Genomic DNA, 23,885 nt, shown 5'->3' on the forward strand with positions numbered 1-23,885 from the left:
TGGAAGAATAATCTAAAAAATCTTTGCATAAAGTGCAGTACAGATGGCAGACTCAAGGGCTTGGTTTTAAGGCAAAACTGTTTCTGTATTTTAAAAAATAAGTGTTTAAAGTGAAAACTTTGTTTCTGCTTTGAGGATTTTGCTTTCAGAAAGATACTTCAGTGTATCTCTTTATTTCAGTGTAACTATTTTAATTTTTCTGAGTATGGTTGGAAAAGTAGTAATTTTCCTAACTTGTCCAAAAAGTCAGGTAACAAAATGAGATGAAAAGGAAAAAAATACTCTTAATGTGCTCACTTGTCCTTACACAGATAGACTTAACAGATGTTTGGAAAGATTAATGACAAAATGTTTTCAGCGACTTCTTTTTAGCCTATCATTGGAAGAATCATCAGAAATCATGATCACAGAAAAATGTAGGGGTTTTTTTCCCAAAAGCTTGCTTGACTATTACCTGTGCTCAGCATGCTGAGGAGACAGGAGACTTTGCACAGGTGTTTTGAATCTTAAAAGAAAGATATTCTGTTGCTTTTTCATATCTTCTTCATCTTCACAATTAGAATTAGTATCTGGTCCATAGCTGAAGTCCTGTACTGTGAAGGTGGAGAATTTTATGGCACATTCCTTGCAGCCAGCTACAGTTTGTAATAGATAAATCTTTTAAGAGTTTAGCTACCCTAAAGAGAGTCAACTTCACCAGCGTGCCTTCAGGTACCATTGCTTCTTTGGTATTAAGCTGAAGTGGAGTCTGTCCTTACTAAAATCAATGGCAAAATTCTTGTCTAGATTTGGTGTCTGGATTTAGTCAAGACCTAGGACCAGAAAACAAGGATATGATTCATACCCTATTCTGAGGGATTGAATTTGTTGTTTCTTCCACTCCAGTGTTGAGGCAAGACCTTTCGGGCTCCTGCCTCTAATCTGACCTTCTGATTAAGTGCCAGTACCACTGGAGCTTCTGTTTCCACTCATGGACAGAAAGAGGGAACTCATTCTCTGTGACATAGTGAAGGGGAGGACTGAACATTTAGTTTTTCCATAAAGCAAATCGTGTTACTGTTTAACCAAAGAAAAAAATAAAAAAAACTCCACAGAACTCCAACATACCTTTCTTACCAAGTTGAAGAAATTTTCTAGCTCCTATGGGAGTAGTAATTTAGATGAAATACAAATTTCCCAGAACAGAATGATCTGAAATGGAAACCTGAATGCTGTGTACACTGACAGAAGATGCAAACTGAGTTTCTCTGAGCATCTTCCTCACTTGGCTTAGTCTTGAAATGGAAATTCAGGAAAGATATGTGCTCACCAGGGTGTCAGCCTTTCTGGAAACCCTGAGGTAATTGAATATCCAGCAGAACAATTTCTGCCTTAGGTGTCCTGTCTTCACGTTTAATACAAAATGTAAGGAGGATGAGGGGATGAGGAATGCAGAGTCCATTTCCTGTTTTCCTGTGCATGTATTTTGCAAAGGCAAATGTGTGGAAATACAGCAGAGTGACATGCAAGCTTTCCTAGTTCTTACATCATAACTTGTATCTGGGGGAGGAATGATCTAAATGGAAATGCTATCATTTGTCAGTGTGAATCTGTGTTCCTCCTATCTTTAGTGGTGGTTGAAGAGGTAGATCTTACCACCTGTTCAGGAGATATATTTCCTTTACAGGAGAGTAGATTCTCAGCATAGATATCTGCACTTTGTGCTCATAATTTACACTAGATTATTCACTAAGTAAATTCTTCTTGTTGGGGAGGGAAAAAGTGATACGTGTCTGTGTTTAGGGAATTGTCTAAACAGATTCCTTATTTTAGGGAATGCACTTCTAATTCAGACACAACATTCTTCAAAGCAGATAGAAGCAGCAGATACACAGAGAACTGGCTCTTTGTTTGGTTGATACTTCCTTGAGAAGAATTAACCTGAGTTGAGTATTAGGAGAAAGATTGCTGAAACTGAGGAAAGGCCTTGGCTAGGATCCCAAATGACCAGAAGTGCTGTCTGGGGTGTCTAGCTGCTGGAGAAAGGTACAATTGCAGGCACTCCTTCAGTGAGCAAAGCCTAGACATTGTCATGGGTTTTCTTGTTTATATTAGGCTACTAACAGCTTTTTATAAAATGAGAAATCTCTGAGTGATACTTAAATATCAGTACTTAATTAACAGATACTTAAACATCAGTAAAAAACCAGTGACTCCAAAGTGTCTAAGGTCAGAGAGTTTTTTTTTATTACAGTGAACTACTCACTTTTCCTTGACTAACTTGTCTCCTGTTTTGGGGAGTGAAGAGTTAGTCATGTTTGCAAGTTTATTACAGTACAGTAAATATAAAGTTTCAGGTGACGGAAATATTACCAATTAGGTAGTTTGAACCTCTGCTTCATTCTTTGCTGGTGTTGGCCAACTAATGGTTAGGTATTAGGAGTTAGCCAGTAACTGGAGATGTCAGAATAATGGCAGTGCTGAGAGTGAAACCACCTCTAAGCAGTTGCTTCTGTTGTCACCCCAAAAGGAGAATCCTTGTAGTCATGTTCGTAGGAATTGTGCTTAGTCTGCATTGTGTCAGTGTTAGTGCTGGCAGATTTTAAGTTAGGGATTTTTGTGCCTAGAAGCACCATCACACATGATTCTTATTCTGAAGCCTAAGAGAATGCTAAAATGAGATCCTGCTTCCAGTCCTGTTTCATTCATGAATATACTTCTCAGGATGGCTTATATTATAGGTAGGAGAATAGAGAACTCTGTTTACAATCTTCTCTCTGTAAAATTACATAGATGAGATACTTTATTGCTGCAGCCAACCAAGGCAGATACCTATAGATTAAAAAAGAAGAAAAAAACCCCAACAAACCAACTTTCCAAGCTATCATAAAAATGAAAAATAAAAATGAATACATTGTCCCAAAAAGAGAGATTTCAGTTGAGTAGAAATGTATGATAGCAGTGGCAGTTGTGAAAACCTTTATAGTGGTATAAAAATACTTTTGCTGCTATACTTAGTTGAAGTAATGCATCATATGAGAAAAATCATTTTTGTCAGAGTACACTTAAGTGTAAAGCTGTACCAAAACCCTCTCTTTGATGGAGTCATTGTCGGATTACAAGATGATGGAACTAATCCCACATACCAAATTGATTGGTATAAATTAAGCACCTCCTTAAATTAAAATTTAAGTACCTAAGGAATGTCTTTACTTTGGACCCTTTGTGGTATATGATGCTTCATATGCTAGAGGTTGGATCTTATCTGCAGAGTAATAATGAGGGAAATCTTCCTGTTTACATGAAAAGTATAGCGAAATTCCTTTTTTGAGGAAGCTGCTATAGTATTAAAAAGTTAGGAAAATTTAATTTTTCTTTTCATTGCCCTTTTGTTGATACTTGGTATTGACTATAAGCATTAGGCTGGCAGTTTTGCTGGACTCTTTTTTTTTTTGTTTTTTTGCTCAGTGATGGTGTTTATAGATCTAAACAAGTGCATTTACCGTGATAAACATTTAAGAATGCATAACACATTTTTACTGTATCAAAAGCAATGTGGTATGAACCCAAAAGTTAAAAAGGTAAAGAACTAATTTTTTGTAATGTATTCCTACCTAGTTTCAATTATTAAAAAATATTGCTTTATTCATTTAACTATAGAACCTAAGTAATGAGGGTTAATAAGGAAATTACTCAATCACAGTAAACCCCTGGAATGACCTTTAAAAAAAACCACCTAAAAGGTTAATTTTCATATTTAGTTTTTTACTTCCTGTTTTAAAAAGTCTTAATACAGATCCAGGTTTATAATTCAGATTGAGCATCCTATTGTTATATTTGAGTTTGTTTTAATGCCATTTACTTTAGCTTTAATTTCTTTAGTACCATATGTTCTTGTGCTGCAGTTCCTATTTACAAATTGAAAAAGTGAGGGGTAAGTCATCAGATTAAAACAGCTTGTATGTCATAAACCACCAATATGCTAAGCCTTTGTGTCACTTAAACAAAAGTAGTACCTAATAATGTCACTTAATACAGCTAGAGTCTGTAAATAAGGAACTGCCTTTTGCAAGTCATAGTGATAAAAAGCTGAGATACAAATCCATATCTCAGCAACACTCTGCTGGTAATCAATCACAACACACCACTAATGCTGTGAGACTAGCTGATGTGGGGGGAAGTATGTTTACCTTGTGCTAAAATGAGGTTCATTGCGGAGATGGCATCTCTTCATCCTGTGGTTAACTCTACAGCTAACATAATTCCCAAGATAATGCATCTTACTGTGTTTGCGGATCAGAGAAGTGGTCTTACACAGCACTATTAACTCTTAAACAGTCCTTGTCAAATGCAGTAAGAATATTAGGTGGGTACTCAGAATAACGTAATGTTAATGCAAACAACACAAATTCTTAATCTTACTAGACAGTACTACAGATTTTGGATGCACAACATGAAATACTGAGAAGCAGTTTGATATTTCAGAGTGCTCGATACCATTGGATAGTCTCTCTAAAATATCCTAAATAGCAATTAAAAATGAAGTTCTCAAAAGGTTAGTTCTTTTTCCTTTTTTCTTAGTATCTTAATAGCTAGTTTACACTCATGGTTCAGTATTCCAGTAATCTAAGTTTTAATAGTTGGCCCTCAGGAGAAAGGAATTATCTTCATCTCTCTTCTTCTCCTTAGTTCTAGTGTTCTAGAGACTTGAGAGAAAGTCATGCCATAATTTCAAGCAGCAGGTGTGCTAAATGTCTGGTGGGAAAGGAGAACTGGTTTGGTGTATTTAGTTTGCAGATTTGTTCAGTTTGCAGATCCCCCTATATCCCAGGACATAGAGCTCATGACTAGAGCTAATCTTGAATTTTCTGGTAAGTAATTCTAGATCAAAATTCTGATTTGTCAAAACTAAATTATTCAAGGGAAAAGAAACACAAATAATTTTATCAGTCTACTTCCCGGCATTTCCAGGGTTTCTTCTGCTCCATGTGTATTGGTCTTTTGACCCTTGCAGTTTTGGTTTTGATACTTCAAGATCATACAAGTGGCATGACTTGACCCAACAGCACTGGCACTGTTCACTGTAGCTTATCCTCATCAGGGAGTGTAGGGATAGGATGAGGGGTAACGGTTTTAAACTAAAAGAGGGTAGATTTAGATTAGAAGAAATTCTCCCCTGTGAGGGTGGTGAGGCCCTGGCACAGGTTGCCCAGAGAAGCTGTGGCTGCCCCCTCCCTGGAAGGGTTCAAGGCCAGGTTGGACGGGGCTTTGGGCAACCTGGGCTGGTGGAAGGTGGCCCTGCCCGGGGCAGGGGGGTTGGGACTAGATGGTCTTTAAGGTCCCTTCCAGCCCAAACCATTCTGTGATTCCATGATACTCTGATTTTTTTTCAGGAGTTCCTAGATGTGGGTGGGAAATTTGTTTTTGACAGTTTTGGCCTATGAACATCTGTAAATATGAAAATTTCAAAACTAGTATATTAAAAACATTAGATAATTTTTCACTATTTAAAGCAATGTGTCTTTGTTTTCAGAAGAGAACCACTGTTTTAATGCAAAGAGAGAGGTTGTAAAAAGTCTGTGCAAAACCTGCACGTTATTCTTCATCACAGTAATATTTGCTTATTTTTTTATTCTATTAATTTCAATTTTATTTAGAAAAGCAGTGATGGCTAATAATTCAAATTTAGGGTTGCAGCTAGATATTTTTAAAACTGGTGATACAGCTTTCCATGCTGATTCATATCAGCATTTAACAATGTGCTCTAGATCTGAATATCAAATGAGACTCTTTATAGAAGTAAACAACACATGCATGTGTTTGAATTATCAGTTGACACCATTAGAAATTTTTGCAAGAGCCAAAAGAAAGCGTATCTGTTCATCATGTGACTGCCACAGATATTTCTGATGTGAAAATTCTGTGACCTTTCCCACAGAGCAGTGAGTGCAGTGAGCAAACCTTTGAAGTTCCAAGTAAGCAAGGTCAGGAACAGCAGTAGTTATCTGTGCATTACACAAAGTTTAGAAGGAGCAACAGTGGTTAAAAAACAAACATTCAAATAACTATAAAGAATGCTTTGACAGATTACTGTAACAGCTTCCCCAAATTTTTATTAAAGAACAATGCTCAACGGGTGTGCTTGCATGACAGAGAAAAATGCCTTACAAATTCCAGTCTAAGTTAATATACCTTGGTTTCCTTCTTGTATATGAGTTAATATTGCTACCATTGAAGGCTATGTGATTTTAATATTGGTTAATAATAAATTTCAAAACTTAAAGTCTTCATATTTTTATAAAATTTCTATTAAAACAACCAAATGCTTTATTAGGGAATGAATTAGTAATATAAATATTTCATCACAGTGAATTTAATTTCTGTATAAAAACCTTCATTGTCATCTTTTCTCATAATAATCTCGACCAAGGTCGATATATTCTTTTTAATATGTGTATTTAAACAAACTAGGCCTATGTCTAATCCACAAGCAGCTTAAGCTGTTCAGTAAGTAAAAGGAGAATGCTGAACTGTTTGGAAGTACCTACGAATTTAAGGTAAATTCATTCTGTTACATTCTTTGAAGAAGTATTAATTCCAGGTAATTCAGCCTTTCAGTGATACTTAGAAGATGTCGATTTAAGATCTGCTACACAGTTGAAGTTCCAGTGTGGCTATAACCATTTCATGTCTTTTTCTAGTACAAAAAAGGAAAGGTAAATGCTTATGCTGATTTTGAAAATATTGAGCTAATTAACATTGTTGGGTTTTATATAGATGACAACCTTAATATGAACAATATTTATGATAAAGCCTACAGAAGTGGTGTCTAGAGCAACTGGATCATTAAAAAAAGAGTATCTGTTGAGCATTATTCACTCTTGGTTCTGAATTAATAAATAAAGGATTAAGGACTAGTTATGTGAGACTTAAAGTATAGAGTGTATAGAAACTCCTGCATTTCTATGGTGTATATTTTATCCTAACTAGATGCAATTTACTTAAATAAGGCAATTTAACCAGTATTTAGTAAATTTGTCATTTGATATTGTAGATTCTTTCATCATATTTCACTTTAATCAAGAAAGGTAACACCTGTGGTTTATTCACAAAAGCTTCTTTTGTTAAATGAACACCCGCAGGCCATGAAGCAATTACATTTGTTGCTTGTACCAAAGTAGGAGGCACTTAAATAGACCTTAGTAGGGATAGATGAGAACTTGCAGACTTTATTCTTTTGTCCAGCACTGAGATTAGTTCTTATCATAGCTCAAGAAGGAAGCCTCTGAACTGAAAAGAAAAGATGGGAATGGTTTAAAGTTCTTCTTAAGTTTGAAACTTTGATATTGCTGGAGGTGATGTGAATACCTGTGACCTTACGAAAGTTCAAACTTCATCTACTCCCAGCTGATTGTACATGCTGATGTCCTTTGACAAACACAGACTGCTTGTCCAAAAGGAGAGATTGCAACAGATTGTTTATAATTCTCCACTTGTGTATTAAAAATCCCTATTTCTCCATCTTTAGTACCTCACACCCCCCCCAAAATCACAAACCAAAAAAAACCCCACCAAAACAAAAAAACCCAACCCAAACCACAAAAGCCTATTTTAATTTCGTTGGGTTTGGAGGTATTTTTGAGGCAGATCATTTAATCTGTTAATTTTATTTGCAGTGTATTAGTTTTCTACTATACCTATTAATGCAGCACAGGCATCTTATGTCTTGGTTTTGAAGTTACTGAGATTAGTCAGGGAACAAAGTTTGGTGTCATGTAAAAAGACCAGAAGAATAATTCTTTGTTGATTTTTTTCCCCCCCAGCCCTGCCATTTATGTAAGTCAATGTTTTATGCCAGTAAGTATGCATCAAGTACCTGACCTATACTTCAGTTTTGCTACTTTACCACTAAGTAAATAACAGCCCTGCAAATTTAGCCAGTTTGTCAGAGTGAAAGATGCTTATTTATGAGCTGAAACAGAATAAGCTACTGCTACAAGCTCAGCTGTTGTAAATGATAATCTTGCTCTTCTGGTCTATCTGCTCCTGTACTAGAGCCCCTCCAAGCCTTGGAAGGGAGAAGGGGGAAGAGTCACGTCTGATCAGTGTCCTGTATTCTCATGCATATAAGCTGCACCTCACATAACTGGTTCTGCCTGAGAACTGCTGTTCCTTGGAAATAAATCCTCAGATAATCTGCACAAAACCAGAGGCACAAGGGCTGCTGAGGCAGAGAGTCTGCAGAGGATCAGACGCAGCGTGTTTTCCCATGGACCTGCACTGCTGTGGAATTGCTGGGTTTGCATGGGACCCACTCGTTAAGTTATGTGAAAATTCAGTTGTTGGCCTTGCGAGTCTTTCACATTTTAATTCTGGCCTATGTGTGTAAGGGAGAACTGAAATGCTGCCCATCCTAAGTTAAATGCTTTTGGCACTCTCATCAGTATTTTTTACTACACAAAGTCACAACCTTTGTGTAGTAATGGTAACTCTGACTTCAGTTGTACTTCTTAGATACAGGTAATTTTGTCTGAGAGGTTCATGGTCCATGGCCTCTAGATACCAAAATGCAACATTGTGAATTGTCAAGCAAGTGGCTTTCCCCTGTTGTCTTGGGTTTTCTGGCAGTAGCAGCCTACTGGTGTGTAATTAATGTATTCTTACTACAAACAGAAGTTTTCAATAGTTTTTTTTTTTCTTTGGTGACGAATTTTATTTTATTCCTAGCTACTGTGCTTGCATAGCTTTGAGGCATTTCAGATTGGGTCCTGATTCTGCAAAGGTTGATACTCAAAGTTAACTTTATTCATTGTGGGCAATCCCACTGAAATGAGTGATGTGGTCTAGACATAACTTGGCATAAACCCTTGAAGGATTCTGGCTTTAGCCTTTATTTCAAAAGGATATAAATAGTTTTTTAAAATTGTTACGGCCTGTCACTAGTATTTGGTTTTACATTTTCGTGTAATTCATGTGACTTTTTTCTTGCTTAATTCTAGGTTGTAGTGAAGTGCCTAGATGATGGCCAGGCACCATACGCAGGCATTATACTGTATTATCTCTAGCTGAATCATACATTGTGGCAGTACTCTTAACAACAGATATTGAGGTATAGGGTCCTGTCATACCTTCCATGGAGAACTACGAAACTCAACATAAATGGTGAATTCCAGGATAAAGGAAAATACTTTATTGCAGATGTTACCTGGAATGCAAACGATGAACATCTTGTCTAGACATGTAATTATTAGTAGTATTGGAAGTAGTGATATGGCACAGTTGGCAAAAGCACTTTATTTTTTATACTTCTGGAGCATAGAAGAAAGATGGAAAAGCCTAGAAGTGTTTGGATATACCTGTGTTATGAGTAGGTCCTTATTTCACATGGGAACAGGTGAGCTTCACACTCTGCCTGTGTATTGAGGAAAGCAAGAAAGCATGGGAACCAGTAAAGCAGAAGGGAGGTGGCAGTGTCCAGTGTGTGAAACAGTAGCACACTGCAGGGAGTGACACTTTTTCAGAAATGTGAATGTGAATTTGCTTTTTTATTTCTATTTTAAAAAAATCTTCCTTTCATAGTAATTCATGCTTCTCCTTTTTGCATATTGCTGAGATAGTTCTTCAAAATGACAGTAGTTTGATGTAGATTTGTAATTCTGGTAGATGCTGGAGAGTTTGCATCAGGAAGGTCAGAACACTGCTTTGCGTTGTAATGTGCACCTGAAAAACAAACTCATGTATGACTATAGACACAGTGAATGTTTTAGGTGGGTACACTGCAAATAAGTGGAGATGGATAGCCAACTAACCTAACAATTGCTGCTGGACATTGTAGATAGGCTGTATGCCCCGGAATTTTTCAGGAAGATAGGAATGTCAGTACGTTCTCAAACAGAGACCTATCAAAAACATGTCCCTGTGTGATGAGATGTATATTCTACAAGGGTCATTTGACTATGAATATTTAAAAAAAAAAAATATTTATTTTAAATTGTCTTCTGGTTGGTTATTTTGTTTGCAAAGCCGCTTGGGTAGGAGGAGGGCCAAAGTCATCTAGCTGAAACCAACTGGCCTTCCGTGAGAAAGCTCTTCCATGCACGTGCCAGCGATCTGATAAGCGTACAAAACAACAAAGGTGGCAGACAAGGTGGATATGGAATTCCTGCAATGAAGGACTGGGAGAACACGAAGTAGAGGACTTTGACAGAACTGGCAGATCAGCTGAAAACCAACAAGGCGGTGCTCCGTTATCCAGGGGATTGTGTAAGGAGACAGCATCAGTAGGTTTCAGAAGGATTCAGACACATTGCTGGTCTACACCTCCACATGTAGACCTTAAAATGAGGCAGGGATGTGTGCCCTCTGACATGCCTCAAGCCCCTATCCAAACCATTCTGCAATCCTGGACGCCAGAGAGGGACAGGGGGGTAGCTGGGAGAAGATGGGCAGGCTCACATGCTTTCCGTGATGATTATCTCTTTTTGCCACTGTCAACTTGAGACAAACTATTGGTTCTTAATCCATAGCTTATACATTTGCCACAGCTCCACAAAGGGACCCTCAGGTAGGGTGCTGTCCTCAGATCCCAGCCTGGTAACAGGCAGGCAGGAGCATGACTAAGCAAGAGCCTAAAAGGATATTTAAAGACAGGGTTCCCTCTAAGTGTTACCTGGCCAGATACCTGTAAGTACTAACAATTACACTTCAACTGCATTTTCCTCAAATGTTTATCTTGGGGACCTGGTTTTGTTCTTAATGGTTTACATCCAACTTTGCTACCAGAGTGGTATTTTATTTTGTTTAGTCTGTTATCCTTGAGTTCTGTACATGTAGACTATTGTACTTATGAGTCCATGTGGCTTGTTTCTAAAACATCAATGTTTATATTGCTCAAAGTCTGAGTTTCATTTGAAGATTATTTTTTTTTAATTTTTTCCCCATTTTTTCTCTGAACTGGGCATAGTAATGTTTCAAGTATATATTTAGTTTTGGAAAACTGTATGTTAACTTAAAGTCCACATTTAAATATTATCGAGATTGAAAATATGTTGCTACTTTTAAATTTGCAGCATGGTTTAGAATTTTAGAAACAAAAACTGGTTAGAAAAATAATTATTAAGTATTTTGTTTGGTAACCTGTAAGAGGTTATATGTACCTGAAATGGTTTTTTAAAAAAACATATCAAAATAGTGTTGTATACTCCAAGCAGAAATCTTGGTTTAAGACTTACAGTAGCAACTTTTTTATAGATTAAAGTTTTATACTCTTGTTTAGGTAACTAATACAGCGATGTTGCTATTTCTCATTTTGTCAATGAGTCAGTGAATGCCATGAATCTATGGTATGTAATATAGTCAATGCATAATATATATAGGCAATGAAAGGTCTTTGTCGTATAGTATAAGGTCACCATCATTAATTTTCAAATTATAAAAAGGGATTTGCTGTTTTGTGATCATCATTATTGCAATATAATGTGTTGTGGATTCTGCCTGCACATAGAATGAACTGTGATCTTAATTAGAACTTTGACAAGCCTACTCTGATAAAATGATGAGATTATTCATAATTGATGTCACAATCAATTACCAGTTAGTTCATCATGAATCTACTAACAGGTCTAGCCTTGGTGCTGGCCCCAGGATGTTGATGAGTGTGTGGCTGCCCTGTTCATGCTGTTACTGCGACAGGAGGGCAGATTTTCAGTCAACATCCTAATGACCTCTTTTGAAGTCTATTAAATTAATGACCCTGTCACATTGCTCTAACCTCTTACATCTTCATTTTGGATTTTTTGTTGCAAACCATTGGTTTTTGAGCACATGATAGAACAGATACTTTGGAGCACTCCTCCTCATCCCTCCAGATCTGGCACTGTGTCTTACTAGATTCAGTAAAAAATTAGTTCATTATACAGTATTGAAATACCAAACACAGAAATCAGAAAATCTATTGTAAGGCAAACTGTGCTTAATACCATTCTATTCTACTTTCTTTTTACATTTCACTCTTGCTTAATCATAGGTGCCTAAAGGACATGTTTGGTTAGAAGGTGATAATCTCAGGAATTCTACAGATTCCAGGTGCTATGGACCTGTTCCTTATGGCCTGATAAGAGGACGCATTTGTTTTAAGGTATTTATAGTATCTAAAAATAGTTGCATTAATACATTTTTAATGCCTGGGTGTTGGGTATTAAAACTTGCCTCCTTAACTGTTTGGTCAAAGCAAATGTAAAGGAAAGTTTGAACCCACCAGCCACTTGCTGTAGAAGGATAATTCAACATCAGTGGGGTTTTTTTTGAAGGAGGACTTGTTTTTTGAGCAGCACTCTTTGAGCAATCACTGCTTCTGAAAGCTGAATGAATTATTTTGCAAGCAAATCCAAACCTGATAAAAACACAAACATACACACACACTCTACTGCATGGATATACATTCCATCCTTGATTTGATTCTTGCCTCTGCAAAATGGTAGAAGAGGGCAGCTCCATATTTCACTGTTGTAATTTGAGAAATGTAGTTCCACAGTTCAGAAACCAAAATGGAAAAAACCATTATCTTTCTAGGACTTGCATACATACTTTAGACATGTAGACTGCCTTGCTTAACTAAGTCTGTGATAAAGCCTTAACAGTAAAGTCAAATCTGTGCCACCCTAATTGTCTGCCACATTTTTATTTTCAGAAAATGCTTTGAATTAATACTGTATTGTATAAACCTCCATGGTTCCTTCTCCTTCTGTTTCAACAATCCTACAGCTTTATTTCACACTAAATTACTTTTTCATATTACTTGCATTATTTACTCATTTACCAAAAAGAAGAAACTAACACCATTTCCTCTCTGTAAAAAGTTTAAGACACAAGGAGTATGTATTATAGATTTATGCACCAGCTCTTAGAAAGCTAGATTTAAAATGGTGCTATTCAGAACAGGAACAAAAGGCTTTGAAAACTGTTCTTCATATATTGCAGCACATCCACAAAAACATAATTTAGCACAGCTGTATTACATGCACAGGAAAGATTAGATCTTTCCACTTTGTTTAACAAAGTTTTATATACTTAATTTACAGGTTTTTTCAAAAAAACTTTGTAGCTATTGACCATAATCACTAATTGTTTACGAAACCTCAAATAACATGTCCCCTGTCAGCCCCGCCACCAAGTTTTGTCTGACCCCTGTTCTTTCTGGAACGCATTTGCTTTGAGTTCTTCCCTAGTGTTTGTTCAGTGCCCTTGGTTCCTCCTCTGTATTGTTTGCCTTACCATGTACACCAGAGGAAAAAATGCTGATTCTAAACAGGGCTACTTTTATGACCCAAGTTTTAGCTTAGGTTATTAACTGCTAAAATACAAATGATGCTAATATGCTGACAGCCCTCTTTATAAGAATGCAGTATTAATAATCTGATTAAAAAAACCCCTTTGTCCAACTGATACTAGTACAGAAAAACTGCTGTTTATTACTTTAAAGGAACTGTTAGCAAATAATGTATATATTAAGAACCTATGAATGTGGACAGCCATAATTATTCACAGTATCTCTTCACAGCAATAAATTTGTGTCCAGCTTGCACTCCCAATAAGGAGGATGTTTGAGAGACTTTAATGAAGTGACTAACAGGACTGAACCTTAAATTTAGCAAGCAGTAAACTCTAAAATGAATGGAACTTACACACAGATATTACACATTGAAGAAGCAGCTTAGGACTCCAGAATACTGTCTGTTTAAAAAGATAGTATGCAATCACTTGATACTTAATCAAAATAATTAACCAAGCTTTATAGCAGTTGTTTTATAATGGTGCATAGAGTAGTGATTATTAACGTTTTAATGAGAATTAAGTATACGGTGCCTAAATTGAGTTTATTCTTGAAATAAGAGTTTATAGTTTGGGTTGTTTATGGTAATTCACATTAGAATACAGTGATCTTGCTATTATTTGCTGCTGTTGAGCATTACAGTGAAGAACAGCAGAATACAGCAAGTCCACATGGTGGCAGCTAATTAGTAGACCACTGGCCAAGAAACCTATGTATGCTTTTTAATGTAGTGTGCTAGAGATTTGGCTTCTCTTTCATGCAAAATCTTTTACTGCCTTGAGAGTAGAAGCTTATGTTGCTTTATCTTAAAGTGGATTTTAGAGAAACAGATGTAATAATGCCTTTGAATGCTGTTAACAGTTTTAGTAACGGATGCAGAAAACCAAATCTAATTTGGAAGTAATGGATTTCCACAGAAGAGAGCGTGCTTGTACCAAGTTTGTTTAGGCAACCTATTCTTGGCAAAACATAAATATTAATTTTCTCTGTAGCTTACCTGTGAAGGTTAGACCTAAGATTCTCAGTGTTCGTGCACCATTTTTTAACTCATACAGAAATAATAATACTTCATTATGTTTGCTCCTTTTTCTCCCTGCCACTGTATCAACGGCCACTCTGAGAGACAAGTTCATTCCATAAAAAGGCCACTGAAATCAAAGTAGCTGCAAATTCAGTAAAAGCCTGGGGACTCCCACTTTGACAGAACTCATGCTTCATCCTGTCCTAGGTAGGCTATCCCGTGCCTTTCCTGGACTTAGGCTCCACGTCAAACACAGACCTGTAGTGTACCTTCAGAAGAGCTACTTCACCCTATTTATCCCCCATCCATCAGATCAATTCGTGACCAAACCAAAGCAGGCAAGGGGAAATAGCTACTAATTGGACTAGCCAGTTTGAATGAACAAGTCACAGTCAACTTCTGTCATAACTTTAAAAAACATGGGATTTACTATATACAGTGGCATCTTTGTTTCACAGAGAAAGCTTGTTCCATCTCCCTTCCAACCATGAGTATTGTTTCTCATGTTCACTTATGCATGCAGATTAGATAGAATATAATTTTCATTCTAACTCTACCACTAAAATTACTGTGGTAAATTTGAAACTAAATTGTCAAAATACTTAAATTTGATTCTTTTCACTGAAAGTCAAGTTGCAATGCGTGTGATTTGAGTTGCCTGAAATGAGATTTGTGCCAAAGTGAATGATGGCCTAAGTAACTTCCTTCTCTGGGCCTTTACTCAGATCATCTTAGATTTGTAATATGGGACATTCCTATTCCCTTTTGCTCCTATTTGCCTTTGAGGCCCAACAAAGACTTGACACCCAGCCTGCAGCCAGCAGAGGCCCTCTGGAAAGCCTTGAATTCCGTAGCTTTGCTTCTAACTAGGACTACAACTATCCTTCTGTTGTTGGTTCGTATCTCTCTATATAAAATAGCTCACTGGCTAACATGCACGTAGAGCCAATGCGTTACCTCTGTGTATCAGCAGATGTTCCTCGTGCTCTTCCCTAACTGCACACACCAAAGAAGACATGTATTGTCTAAGATACTTGCACAGGAGAGCTTTGAGCCTTTTTCAGAGCCACAGAATTTAAGGTCCTGAGATGACTTATCCCTCTGTCTTTGCCAGGGCCAGGCACAACCCAGCTGATGGCAATTTAGCACAGCGCTGCAAGGGGCAAGACAGAGGCAACTCTAGGGAGCCTCGAGCAGTACACGGTCCCAGTCTGGTGGTAAATTGATGTTACGTCTTGCTACACCCATCCTTGACTGCCTCCGCCTCTTCTGTCATTGTCTTTAGCACTGGGGACAAGTAATGGGATTGAAATGTCAAACCTTGGCACTGTGCTTCCTTTTTTAAACTAAGAAAATTACTTTTTTCACTCCACCCAGAAAGCAGCAAAGGCTCCTTCTGTGCTGTGGCTGTGCCATGAACTCAGTTTAAAAGTTGCTGTTCCAGGAAGGTGATGATACCTTCCTTAAGATCAAATTCTAAGGAAAATGAGCACGATCAACATTGTACTGACAGATGCTTTTGAAACAAGGTAGTGCGTCATCTTTCTCTGTCTTAAGTTGCTTCATCTTGAGCGGGGGCTGTGAGATTTTTATGGGATTAGAGCCACAGAGGGCATTCCTTCTTCAGCATCATCTCTTTCCCTTCTTCCCACTGATCCCCTCGTGCCATCTTTGAAAGACACAGGGAGGCAAAGGACAAAGTGTAAACGAATGTCCTTGATTCCCTATTTTTTTTCCATCCAAGACCAGCCTACATGTAATTAGTGAATGTTGAGAGGAAAGTACTCCTGGGAGCATTCAGTTGTATGAACAGCTAATTTCTGGAAAGTTTTTTTTCTTCCTAGTGAGCATCATTCCTGACACTTGTGCTTGTACTTGGTCATGATTTGTGCTCCTTTGTAGTAGTCCCCTTCTCAGAGCAGCCCCTTGGTTGAGAGCCCCTGACAGGGGCAGGCACTCTACCTCTTTATAACTATCAACATTCTATAAACTTACCTATAAGCCTATGGAAATTTTTTCCAGTTTTTAGTGTTTGCAGTTCAAATGCACATCTTGAAAATACAAATGTACACCTCACAGAACTACCTTCCCTAGGAAGTAATGGCCGTGGTATTCTTTCTTCTCCTAGATGGATCAAAAATATGTACTTTGTCTTTTAAGAGGTTTACAAGCTAGAAAACTTTGAATTTGAAAGATATTTTCTAGGAATGTATTTATTTCCAAGGCTGAAAAAAAATGTCATTTGTGAGGCTCTCCATAGCAAAGCGTGCTGTGTATAAATTAGTGTTTTCTCCAGCCACTATGATGGATTCCTCCTGATATATAGTATTTATTACTCCTAGTAAAAGAATCACACAGGTGAGAGAAGTTTATATATGGTGTCAGCCAAAGAGCTAAAAAAATTACGCCGTTTATGAAACAATTACAGCAATAATGAATGAAAATACCGAACTTTGAGTTGTGGTTAAAATCTCTTGTAACTATTTTATTTTACAGATATGGCCTCTGAATGACTTTGGATTTCTACGTGCAAGCCCCAATGGCCATAGATTTCTTGATGATTAAAAGATTTAAGTGACTATTGCCAACTTTCATAATATTTTCTACTAAGATCAATGGAACTATTTTTGTTTAGAATAAACCCAAGTATTACTTGACAAAGATGTCTCTTTCTGAGATTATATCTAACTTGAGAGTGGGAATGATATACTGCTGTCATCAAAATGCTGTATCTCTTATTCAGTTTCCTCTGGCTATTCACAGTAAGTGCTCGGATTTATTAGAAAGTTTTGGTTTTCACAAGCAGCCGAGGTCAGCACTGACTGTTAACAAGGGATGAAAAAGGCACAGTGCACTATGACATTGTCACATCCAGAGCCACACATAGGCTATGCCTGCATTAGCAGGTAGGGGGGCATGCTAGGATTGGAACTGAAAACACCAACAGTGGGGTTCCGGATCTGCTGGTCACATGTGTTTTGTTGGGTTTTCCTTACAGGGGCTCCCGTTTGGCCTGGTGGTGTGTATGCCCTGTAGGTGTCAGAGCACAGCTTCCTGGTTAGTTTTCATCCAAGGAATGAAGACTGCATTTGTTCACAGGATGGACGGAGTCAGTTCTAAACGTGCTCCTGCTCCAAGCTGAAATGGAGATGCACTGTTACAGCTACCTGCTACTCAGTACTGACAAACCAGCCTGTTAGATCTGCCAGTCCCTGCCACCCCTTTCCAGGGCTTAAGTCCTTGCGAGGATTTAATGAAGTATTTAGCATAGAAACAGAAAATGTTCCTGTTCCCCAGTAATGCACCTTATTCTTCATTATCTTCAAAGCATTCTCACATGTATACCTTCTGATTAAATTTTGTCATCTGAGCTGTTAGAAGGATTTAACCTAAGAAGTAGGGCCCAAGGTATAGTTGATATACACTGAGATTGAAAGCTACTCTGTTGTTTGCTGGGAAAGAAATGTCATTTAGAGTATGAGATATATTCCAGTTGTATAGAACTTTGTGTTCTGTTCTGGAGTTTTTAAATAACTAGCTCTTCAGCTGTAGAAGTCAAAAAAAAAAGCAGCTTCATGTCTGCAGCACTATGTTAGGAAATGGTGGACACACTTTCCTTTCTTAAGCCTGATTGAACTTGTTCTTGTAGTGCCCTCCTTTTCTTTAACATACATTTCTTTAGCAGATGCTGTCCTCCATTTGTCCAGTCTTTTAAAAAGTTTGTAATTCTTAATGTGCTTGATTGAAACAATCATTGAAGGATCTCGATAACAAGTGAACATGTGTCACAACAAACCAAAGATATGTCTTTGATTTCGCTCTTGCAGACAGTGTAAATCCCACCACATCGACATGAGAGAGTATAACATTGTTCATCTGCCAAAAGAGAAAACAGAAAAGCCTTTAATGCTTGAGAAGAATCAAGAATTTATTCTAGATTTTCTTCACAAAGCTGCTCTTAGTAACAAATGACCTCCCACTACTGGATTGTAACAATCAGTACCTGTGCTAGCATTTGTTGCTCAAAAAATAACTATACTTTTAAAGTGTTTCAGTGATTGTGAGGCATTCTTATACCAAACAGTCAGGGTCAGTGTAGTCTCTTTAATAAATATTATTTAATAAAGAGGTGCATATCAGTGAAACAGACAGATATTAAAAAACCCAAAGGGATGTCAGTCATACATATGACAGATCCAGAATGGTTTCAAAGCATCTGCTAACCCAGGAAACAAAACAGAAGGGAAAGTAGATATGATTTTCCCCTCACAGCTTAAAAAAAGAAATTAGAAAAAGCCGTTTGTTCAGAAAGCATGTAAATAGTAAAAGCTGGAGTAATATAAAGGAATAAAGGGTGAAATATATAGAGGATGAAAAAAAAAAATCTGTATGAAAACACTTGCATTCTACCATCACAGAAAGAGCAAGGAGATGCATGAGAGATCTGGGAAGAATCTGGAAATCTAAATAATTATATTACAAGAGGAGAGCTAGGTGAAAAGTGGTGCTGCAAGGGGTGGGAGGGGGGTGAGGAAGAGAAGAGATGAAGCAGGAATGCAAAGCATCACAAAAAGTTTGAATTCAGGTAATCAGAATAGCTAAATCTGAAGAAAATATAAAAAGTAGAACTTACAGTAAGACAACACAATGATATAAGATGCAGAAAAAAATAGAAAACATTTGCAGTGACAATGAAAGGCAGTGGGAACAAGTAGTAAGGCACTCATACCTTCATTCCAGGACATATCCTCAAGATAAATTTGTGCATGTAGTGGCCATTCTTTTGTCAGATTATCTTCTATAAAGAAAACATGACAGATGTTCAACCCTGACACATACAGGTCCTTATTTCTTCCTGATAAATTAAGTCTTCTGTACCTAGCAGTCAATCTAGTCCCTACTAGAAAAGTCATACCTAGACCGTGTTATCAGTTAAAAATGCAGTTCTCTAGAATTTTAGTTTCCGTATCTCTGCATCAGCTGGAAAGTGTCCTACTGTGTAGCCAGGAGAAGCAAACAGTGAAGATTTATTACTGAAACCAATACTTTTGTGCGTGTGAAATTATGGGCAAACTTTTGTTTTGCTACAAATACCTTTTAAAAGCCTAGCTGTAAGTACAGACTGAATGTCTGCTTCCCTGTACTTTGCACAAAATAACAGAACTGCTGAGGTCACCTAACCAAACCCTCCAGCACAAGCTGTGTCAGCAAGAGCAGGTTGCCCAGGACCATGTCCAGTCAGATTTTAAATATCTCCAGCTGGAGACCCCACAAACCCTCTCAGGCAACCCCTTCTCCTTTACAAAGAAGCAGTCTAATAACCCCCCTGCCAAATAAGCACCAATAAGTGTTAGGATTGCATGTGAGAGCGCCACCAAGATTCCTGCAAAAAGATATTCCCAACAAAAGATCAATGAAAAACACTTCTAGGGGAAGACTAGTCCAAGTGTTCTTTTATGCTAGAGTCTCAGCATAGAAAGGTCAGTTCTGGCCTGCACCTGTGAGATCTGTTGCCAATTTGATCCCCTGGATTCTTCCAACACTGAGTCCAGCATGAAATGAAAAGTGTACAGTACAGATGAAATTATCGAATGCAAACTGTTCAGATTGTTTTTTACAGTTTGTCAGCACACTCATATTTGACTGTTCAAAGTTTACACCAAGTTCTTTAACTTTACAATGTAAGATTTTGTCAACAAAGTTACAAGTGAAGCCAGAAAAGGTAATATATATACACAAAAAAAAAAAAAAGAAGGGACATAAACCCCTTACAAGTTACTACACAAAACCTCCCAGCTGCTGCCTGACACCTGGAAGCTCCAACTCCCCAACATTGTATTTTAAAGAAGCAGAAATGCCTGAAAGCTGATCTTTTGCACATACACAGAAATGTCTTAGATTTGGCAGACTCAGAAGCTTAGTGCTTATTTAAGGTTTAAATCGGGTTGTTATTGAGAAAGTAGGTGTTCCTTCTCTTCAGTGAGTTTTTAAGGAAGTTTTATAGTTTAATAACATCAAACTTTCTAGAGCATATAGTGTCGCCTACAGCCTTCTATGAAAATTAAGTTGGCAGTGAAATAATTTCTTAGTCCAGAGCTACTTATTGAGCAGTTGCTGAATAAATCAGAGGCCTAGATGATTTAATGTTAATTCCCAAGGGATTGCCTTACCTACTCACTAGGTTGTAGGGAGCTCTTAACAGTTCCTGGCTCCTTCTATGTAACTGCTCATTGCTCTGGACTGAAAAGCAGAAATAAGGGACTTCACAGCTACCTCCCTTGCTGGAGGAGAAGGTTATTTGAGGCTGCTGTTGTTACCAGTACTGAGTTATGTGGTAGGCTTACTTATGTGACGTCTGCTCAAGCTGTAGGTCTCTGTCTACTGAGCTGTACTTTCTGAAACACATTCCTGAACATACAGGGAAAATTGCGAAGACCTGATCATCTACCATAACTTGAAAAACAAATTTTAATTCCAAAGGACAGCCTGCCTGGTTTTGCCATCTATTGGATTTGTCTGACAACAAGAGGTGAAAAGATTCTGCAGCTCCATTGTCTCAACTGCAGGATCTAAGAAAACACTGGCAGGCTCATCAGAGAGGTTTATGAGCCTGCAATTCAAAGAGATTAAAAGGAAAAAATCTACTGAGATTCTTTCAGGCTACAGAACAACATTAAATAACTATTAGCAGCTTGGTTCAGTAAAGCTTTACTAGAGCCCTTGCTGGGTCATTCAGAAATCGTAAAAGAGGAAAGGTATTTAGGTTTCACTTGAGGATACAATAAATATTTCTTGGGCTATTTAAGGCTGAGTTTTAGGGACAGGGTTGCAAGCAGTAAATGGAAAGTTAACCCTTTTAACAATTTATAGTAATAGTAGAAATAGTCATACTTAAAGAATTTTTCTTCCTATCAGCCATATATTCTTAGGATTGATTTTTTTTCAGTTACTGAAGGAGAAGAATGGGGAAGGAGCAGAGGGAGAAGGCATCACCTGCTATTTAGCTTGGGTTTTAATTTTCCTCATTCATGACAACACCTGTATAAGACTCCCTTTCTGAACCTGCTGTAGAAACTTCACTGAGAGTGAGGACATAAAAGATTTTTAATTTTAAAGAGATTGTTATTGCCAGTGAAAGCTAAATTAGTGACCAGATATTTTAAAATGAGCTGTTTTGTTGTGCCTCACTGCCTAAAGGCAAGGTACAGAGAGGATGGAACCAGACTTGTTCTCCGAGACAAATGGCACAAGCTGGAACACTAACAGTTAGGACCTGCAATTCCTTATGTCTAAGAAATGAAGAAAGAAAAAAAGGAAAATTATGCTGGAATATGTATTCACGTATGAAAATTGCATCTGCAATATTTTTCTAAAAAATTATTTAAAAAGTTGAAAATCAAAAGGATGATATGTGAATGCTGATATGTGAAAACTCCTACTGGTGATTGCATCCCCCATTCTACAAATACTTGGGTTTTATGAACACCTGTGTTCACCATCATGTAAGAACATATTATCCTGGATAGAACCTCACCGGAGCCATACATGGAAAAAACCCTGGATTCTTAAATTTCTCCACCCTCTGCCCCCAAAACACAGACAAAGCAATTGGCTTTAGTGTCAATCCCATTACTAGCTTTGAATTATTTGCTACAGAGTGCCAGAAGTTAATCAAAATCACGTTTATTGATTTAATTTTAATTGTAACCTTTCTGTTAATCGTTCAATCATTAATAATTAAAAATGTAAGATTAATTAGTAAAATTAATTTTCTTAATTATGTGATTGTTTAAATACACAGTTCCTTTGTATTTAAGTCAACAAAACTCCATGGAAGTTGCAGGGCTGCTATCCAAAGGGACCTCCATAGGATACAGAAGTGGACTGACAAGGACATCAAAGGGTTCAACAAAGTTTAAGTTCTGCTCTTGGGATGGAATAACCTAACGCACCAGTCCAGGCTGGGAGATAACTGGTTGGAAAGCAGTTTTCCAGAGAAGGACTTGAGGATATTGGTGGACTACAGGTTCAACACGGGTCAGCAGGGCATGTGGAAAGAGTGTCACCAGCAGATCGAGGAAGTGATTTTTTCTCCCCTCAGCAGTTACCGAGATTGTATCTGAAGTCCTGTGTCCACTTTGGGTCTCCCCACTATAAAGCCCTGATAGGAGCAAGTCCAGTGGATGCCAGCATGGTCAGGGCTTGGGACACATGTCATACACGGAGAGGCCAAAAGAACACAGGTGTCCCTGCCTACAGCTACCTAACAGGAGGGTGTGGAGAAGAATTCTCTGAGGCACACAGTGGAAAGATGAGAAGTGAAAAGCACAAGTTGCAAAAAGAGTCCTTCTATCCAACTTGATAGAAGGAGAACATATTTTTGTTGGTTTGGGGTTTGTTTTTTTTTTTATTTTTTGTTTGGGTGTTTTGGTTTTTCTACTATAAGGGTGTTCAAACACTGTAAGAGGCTGCCCAGAGCAGCTCTGGAATCTCCATCCATGGAGATATTAAAAGCTAGGCTGGGGAAGGTCTGAGCAACAGACCTATGTGGACTTGTTTTGAGTAGGACATTGATCTAGGTGACCTGTAAAGGTCTCTTCTAACCTACATAATTCTCTGATTCTGTGAAAAGTTTTTTATTCTTTCAAAGTGTGACACAAGAGCATGAACTTTCAGGGTTCAAATGACTTTGAATATGAAAACCATGAAAAAGGTTTTTTCCAAGCTAAACTCACTGAAAAACTTTTCGTAATTATTGCTGTCAAACTTGGCTTTAACTCATATTCACCTTTTCTAAGTGGGATACCAAAGAACAACAAAATCTAAGAATAAAATCTGTTGAGGAAACAAAAAAAACAGGCCATTCTTAATAGGTAAATTGTTATACAGCTTTTTTTTCCATTCCCCCATTTTTTCACAGGGATTGGAAGCAAAAGATGCACCATTATAAAAGGGTATTCTCAGATGTCATTAAAGATATGAAAAAACAATGAATTGGAAAATTTTTCACAGAACATGCAAAATGGCAGTTCTTTTAATATTTCCAGACCAGAGAGGTTTGGATAAATGTTTGAGCCAAACCTCTAAATGGTTTGATGTTTGTCCTTTCCTTTCTAATACTATGGCCTGAACGCACAAAATATTAGTAGATCATTGTGATACCTTCAGCGAAAAGCAGTATTAAGGTATGAAAGCACATTCACCTGTTATTCTCATCAATTCAAACAAAAAGAAAATTAAAACCAGAGCCCCACAGAATTCGAGCTTCTTAGAACTTCTCTGGCCACTGAATTTCCAAGCCAAGTAATTAAGATTTAGTTAACATAACAGGCGAAGGTTTATACAAATAAACAATCTGAGAAATGGGAAAGAGACCACAGCGCAAAGGACTTCTGCAGCCACACACACATGCACACTGGCATCCTTCAGATTCTGCTTCCTAGGCTTTGCAGTCTTACTAACTTACTATATTATCTCTCTCATCGCTATTCCCCTTAGCTGCTGTCTCAGTTCCTTTGTTTCTATGAGCTTTTACAGCGGTGTCTACAAATTTGT

At 37.6% G+C, this 23,885-nt stretch overlaps 2 protein-coding genes across 2 annotated transcripts in view; one reads left to right on the forward strand and one right to left on the reverse strand.

The window, feature by feature from the left end:
* IMMP1L (inner mitochondrial membrane peptidase subunit 1) overlaps positions 1-16,991 on the forward strand; it is a 35,999-nt gene extending 19,008 nt beyond the window's left edge. The window contains exons 5-6 of the mRNA XM_074917795.1: positions 12,005-12,115; positions 16,827-16,991. Of these exons, the coding sequence (XP_074773896.1) occupies positions 12,005-12,115; positions 16,827-16,895 (180 nt within the window). The 3' untranslated portion in view covers positions 16,896-16,991. The remainder of the gene's footprint in view (positions 1-12,004; positions 12,116-16,826) is intronic.
* A 125-nt stretch (positions 16,992-17,116) lies between these two features.
* The window catches only part of DNAJC24 (DnaJ heat shock protein family (Hsp40) member C24), a 34,099-nt gene continuing 27,330 nt past the window's right edge, over positions 17,117-23,885 (reverse strand). Inside the window, exons 4-5 of the mRNA XM_074917796.1 lie at positions 19,060-19,128; positions 17,117-18,206 (exon numbers count right to left, since the gene is read on the reverse strand). Coding sequence (XP_074773897.1) covers positions 18,082-18,206; positions 19,060-19,128 — 194 coding nt within the window. The 3' untranslated portion in view covers positions 17,117-18,081. The remainder of the gene's footprint in view (positions 18,207-19,059; positions 19,129-23,885) is intronic.

Source organism: Athene noctua, chromosome 14 (assembly GCF_965140245.1).
Source record: "Athene noctua chromosome 14, bAthNoc1.hap1.1, whole genome shotgun sequence".
Classification (NCBI taxonomy): Eukaryota; Metazoa; Chordata; class Aves; order Strigiformes; family Strigidae; genus Athene; species Athene noctua.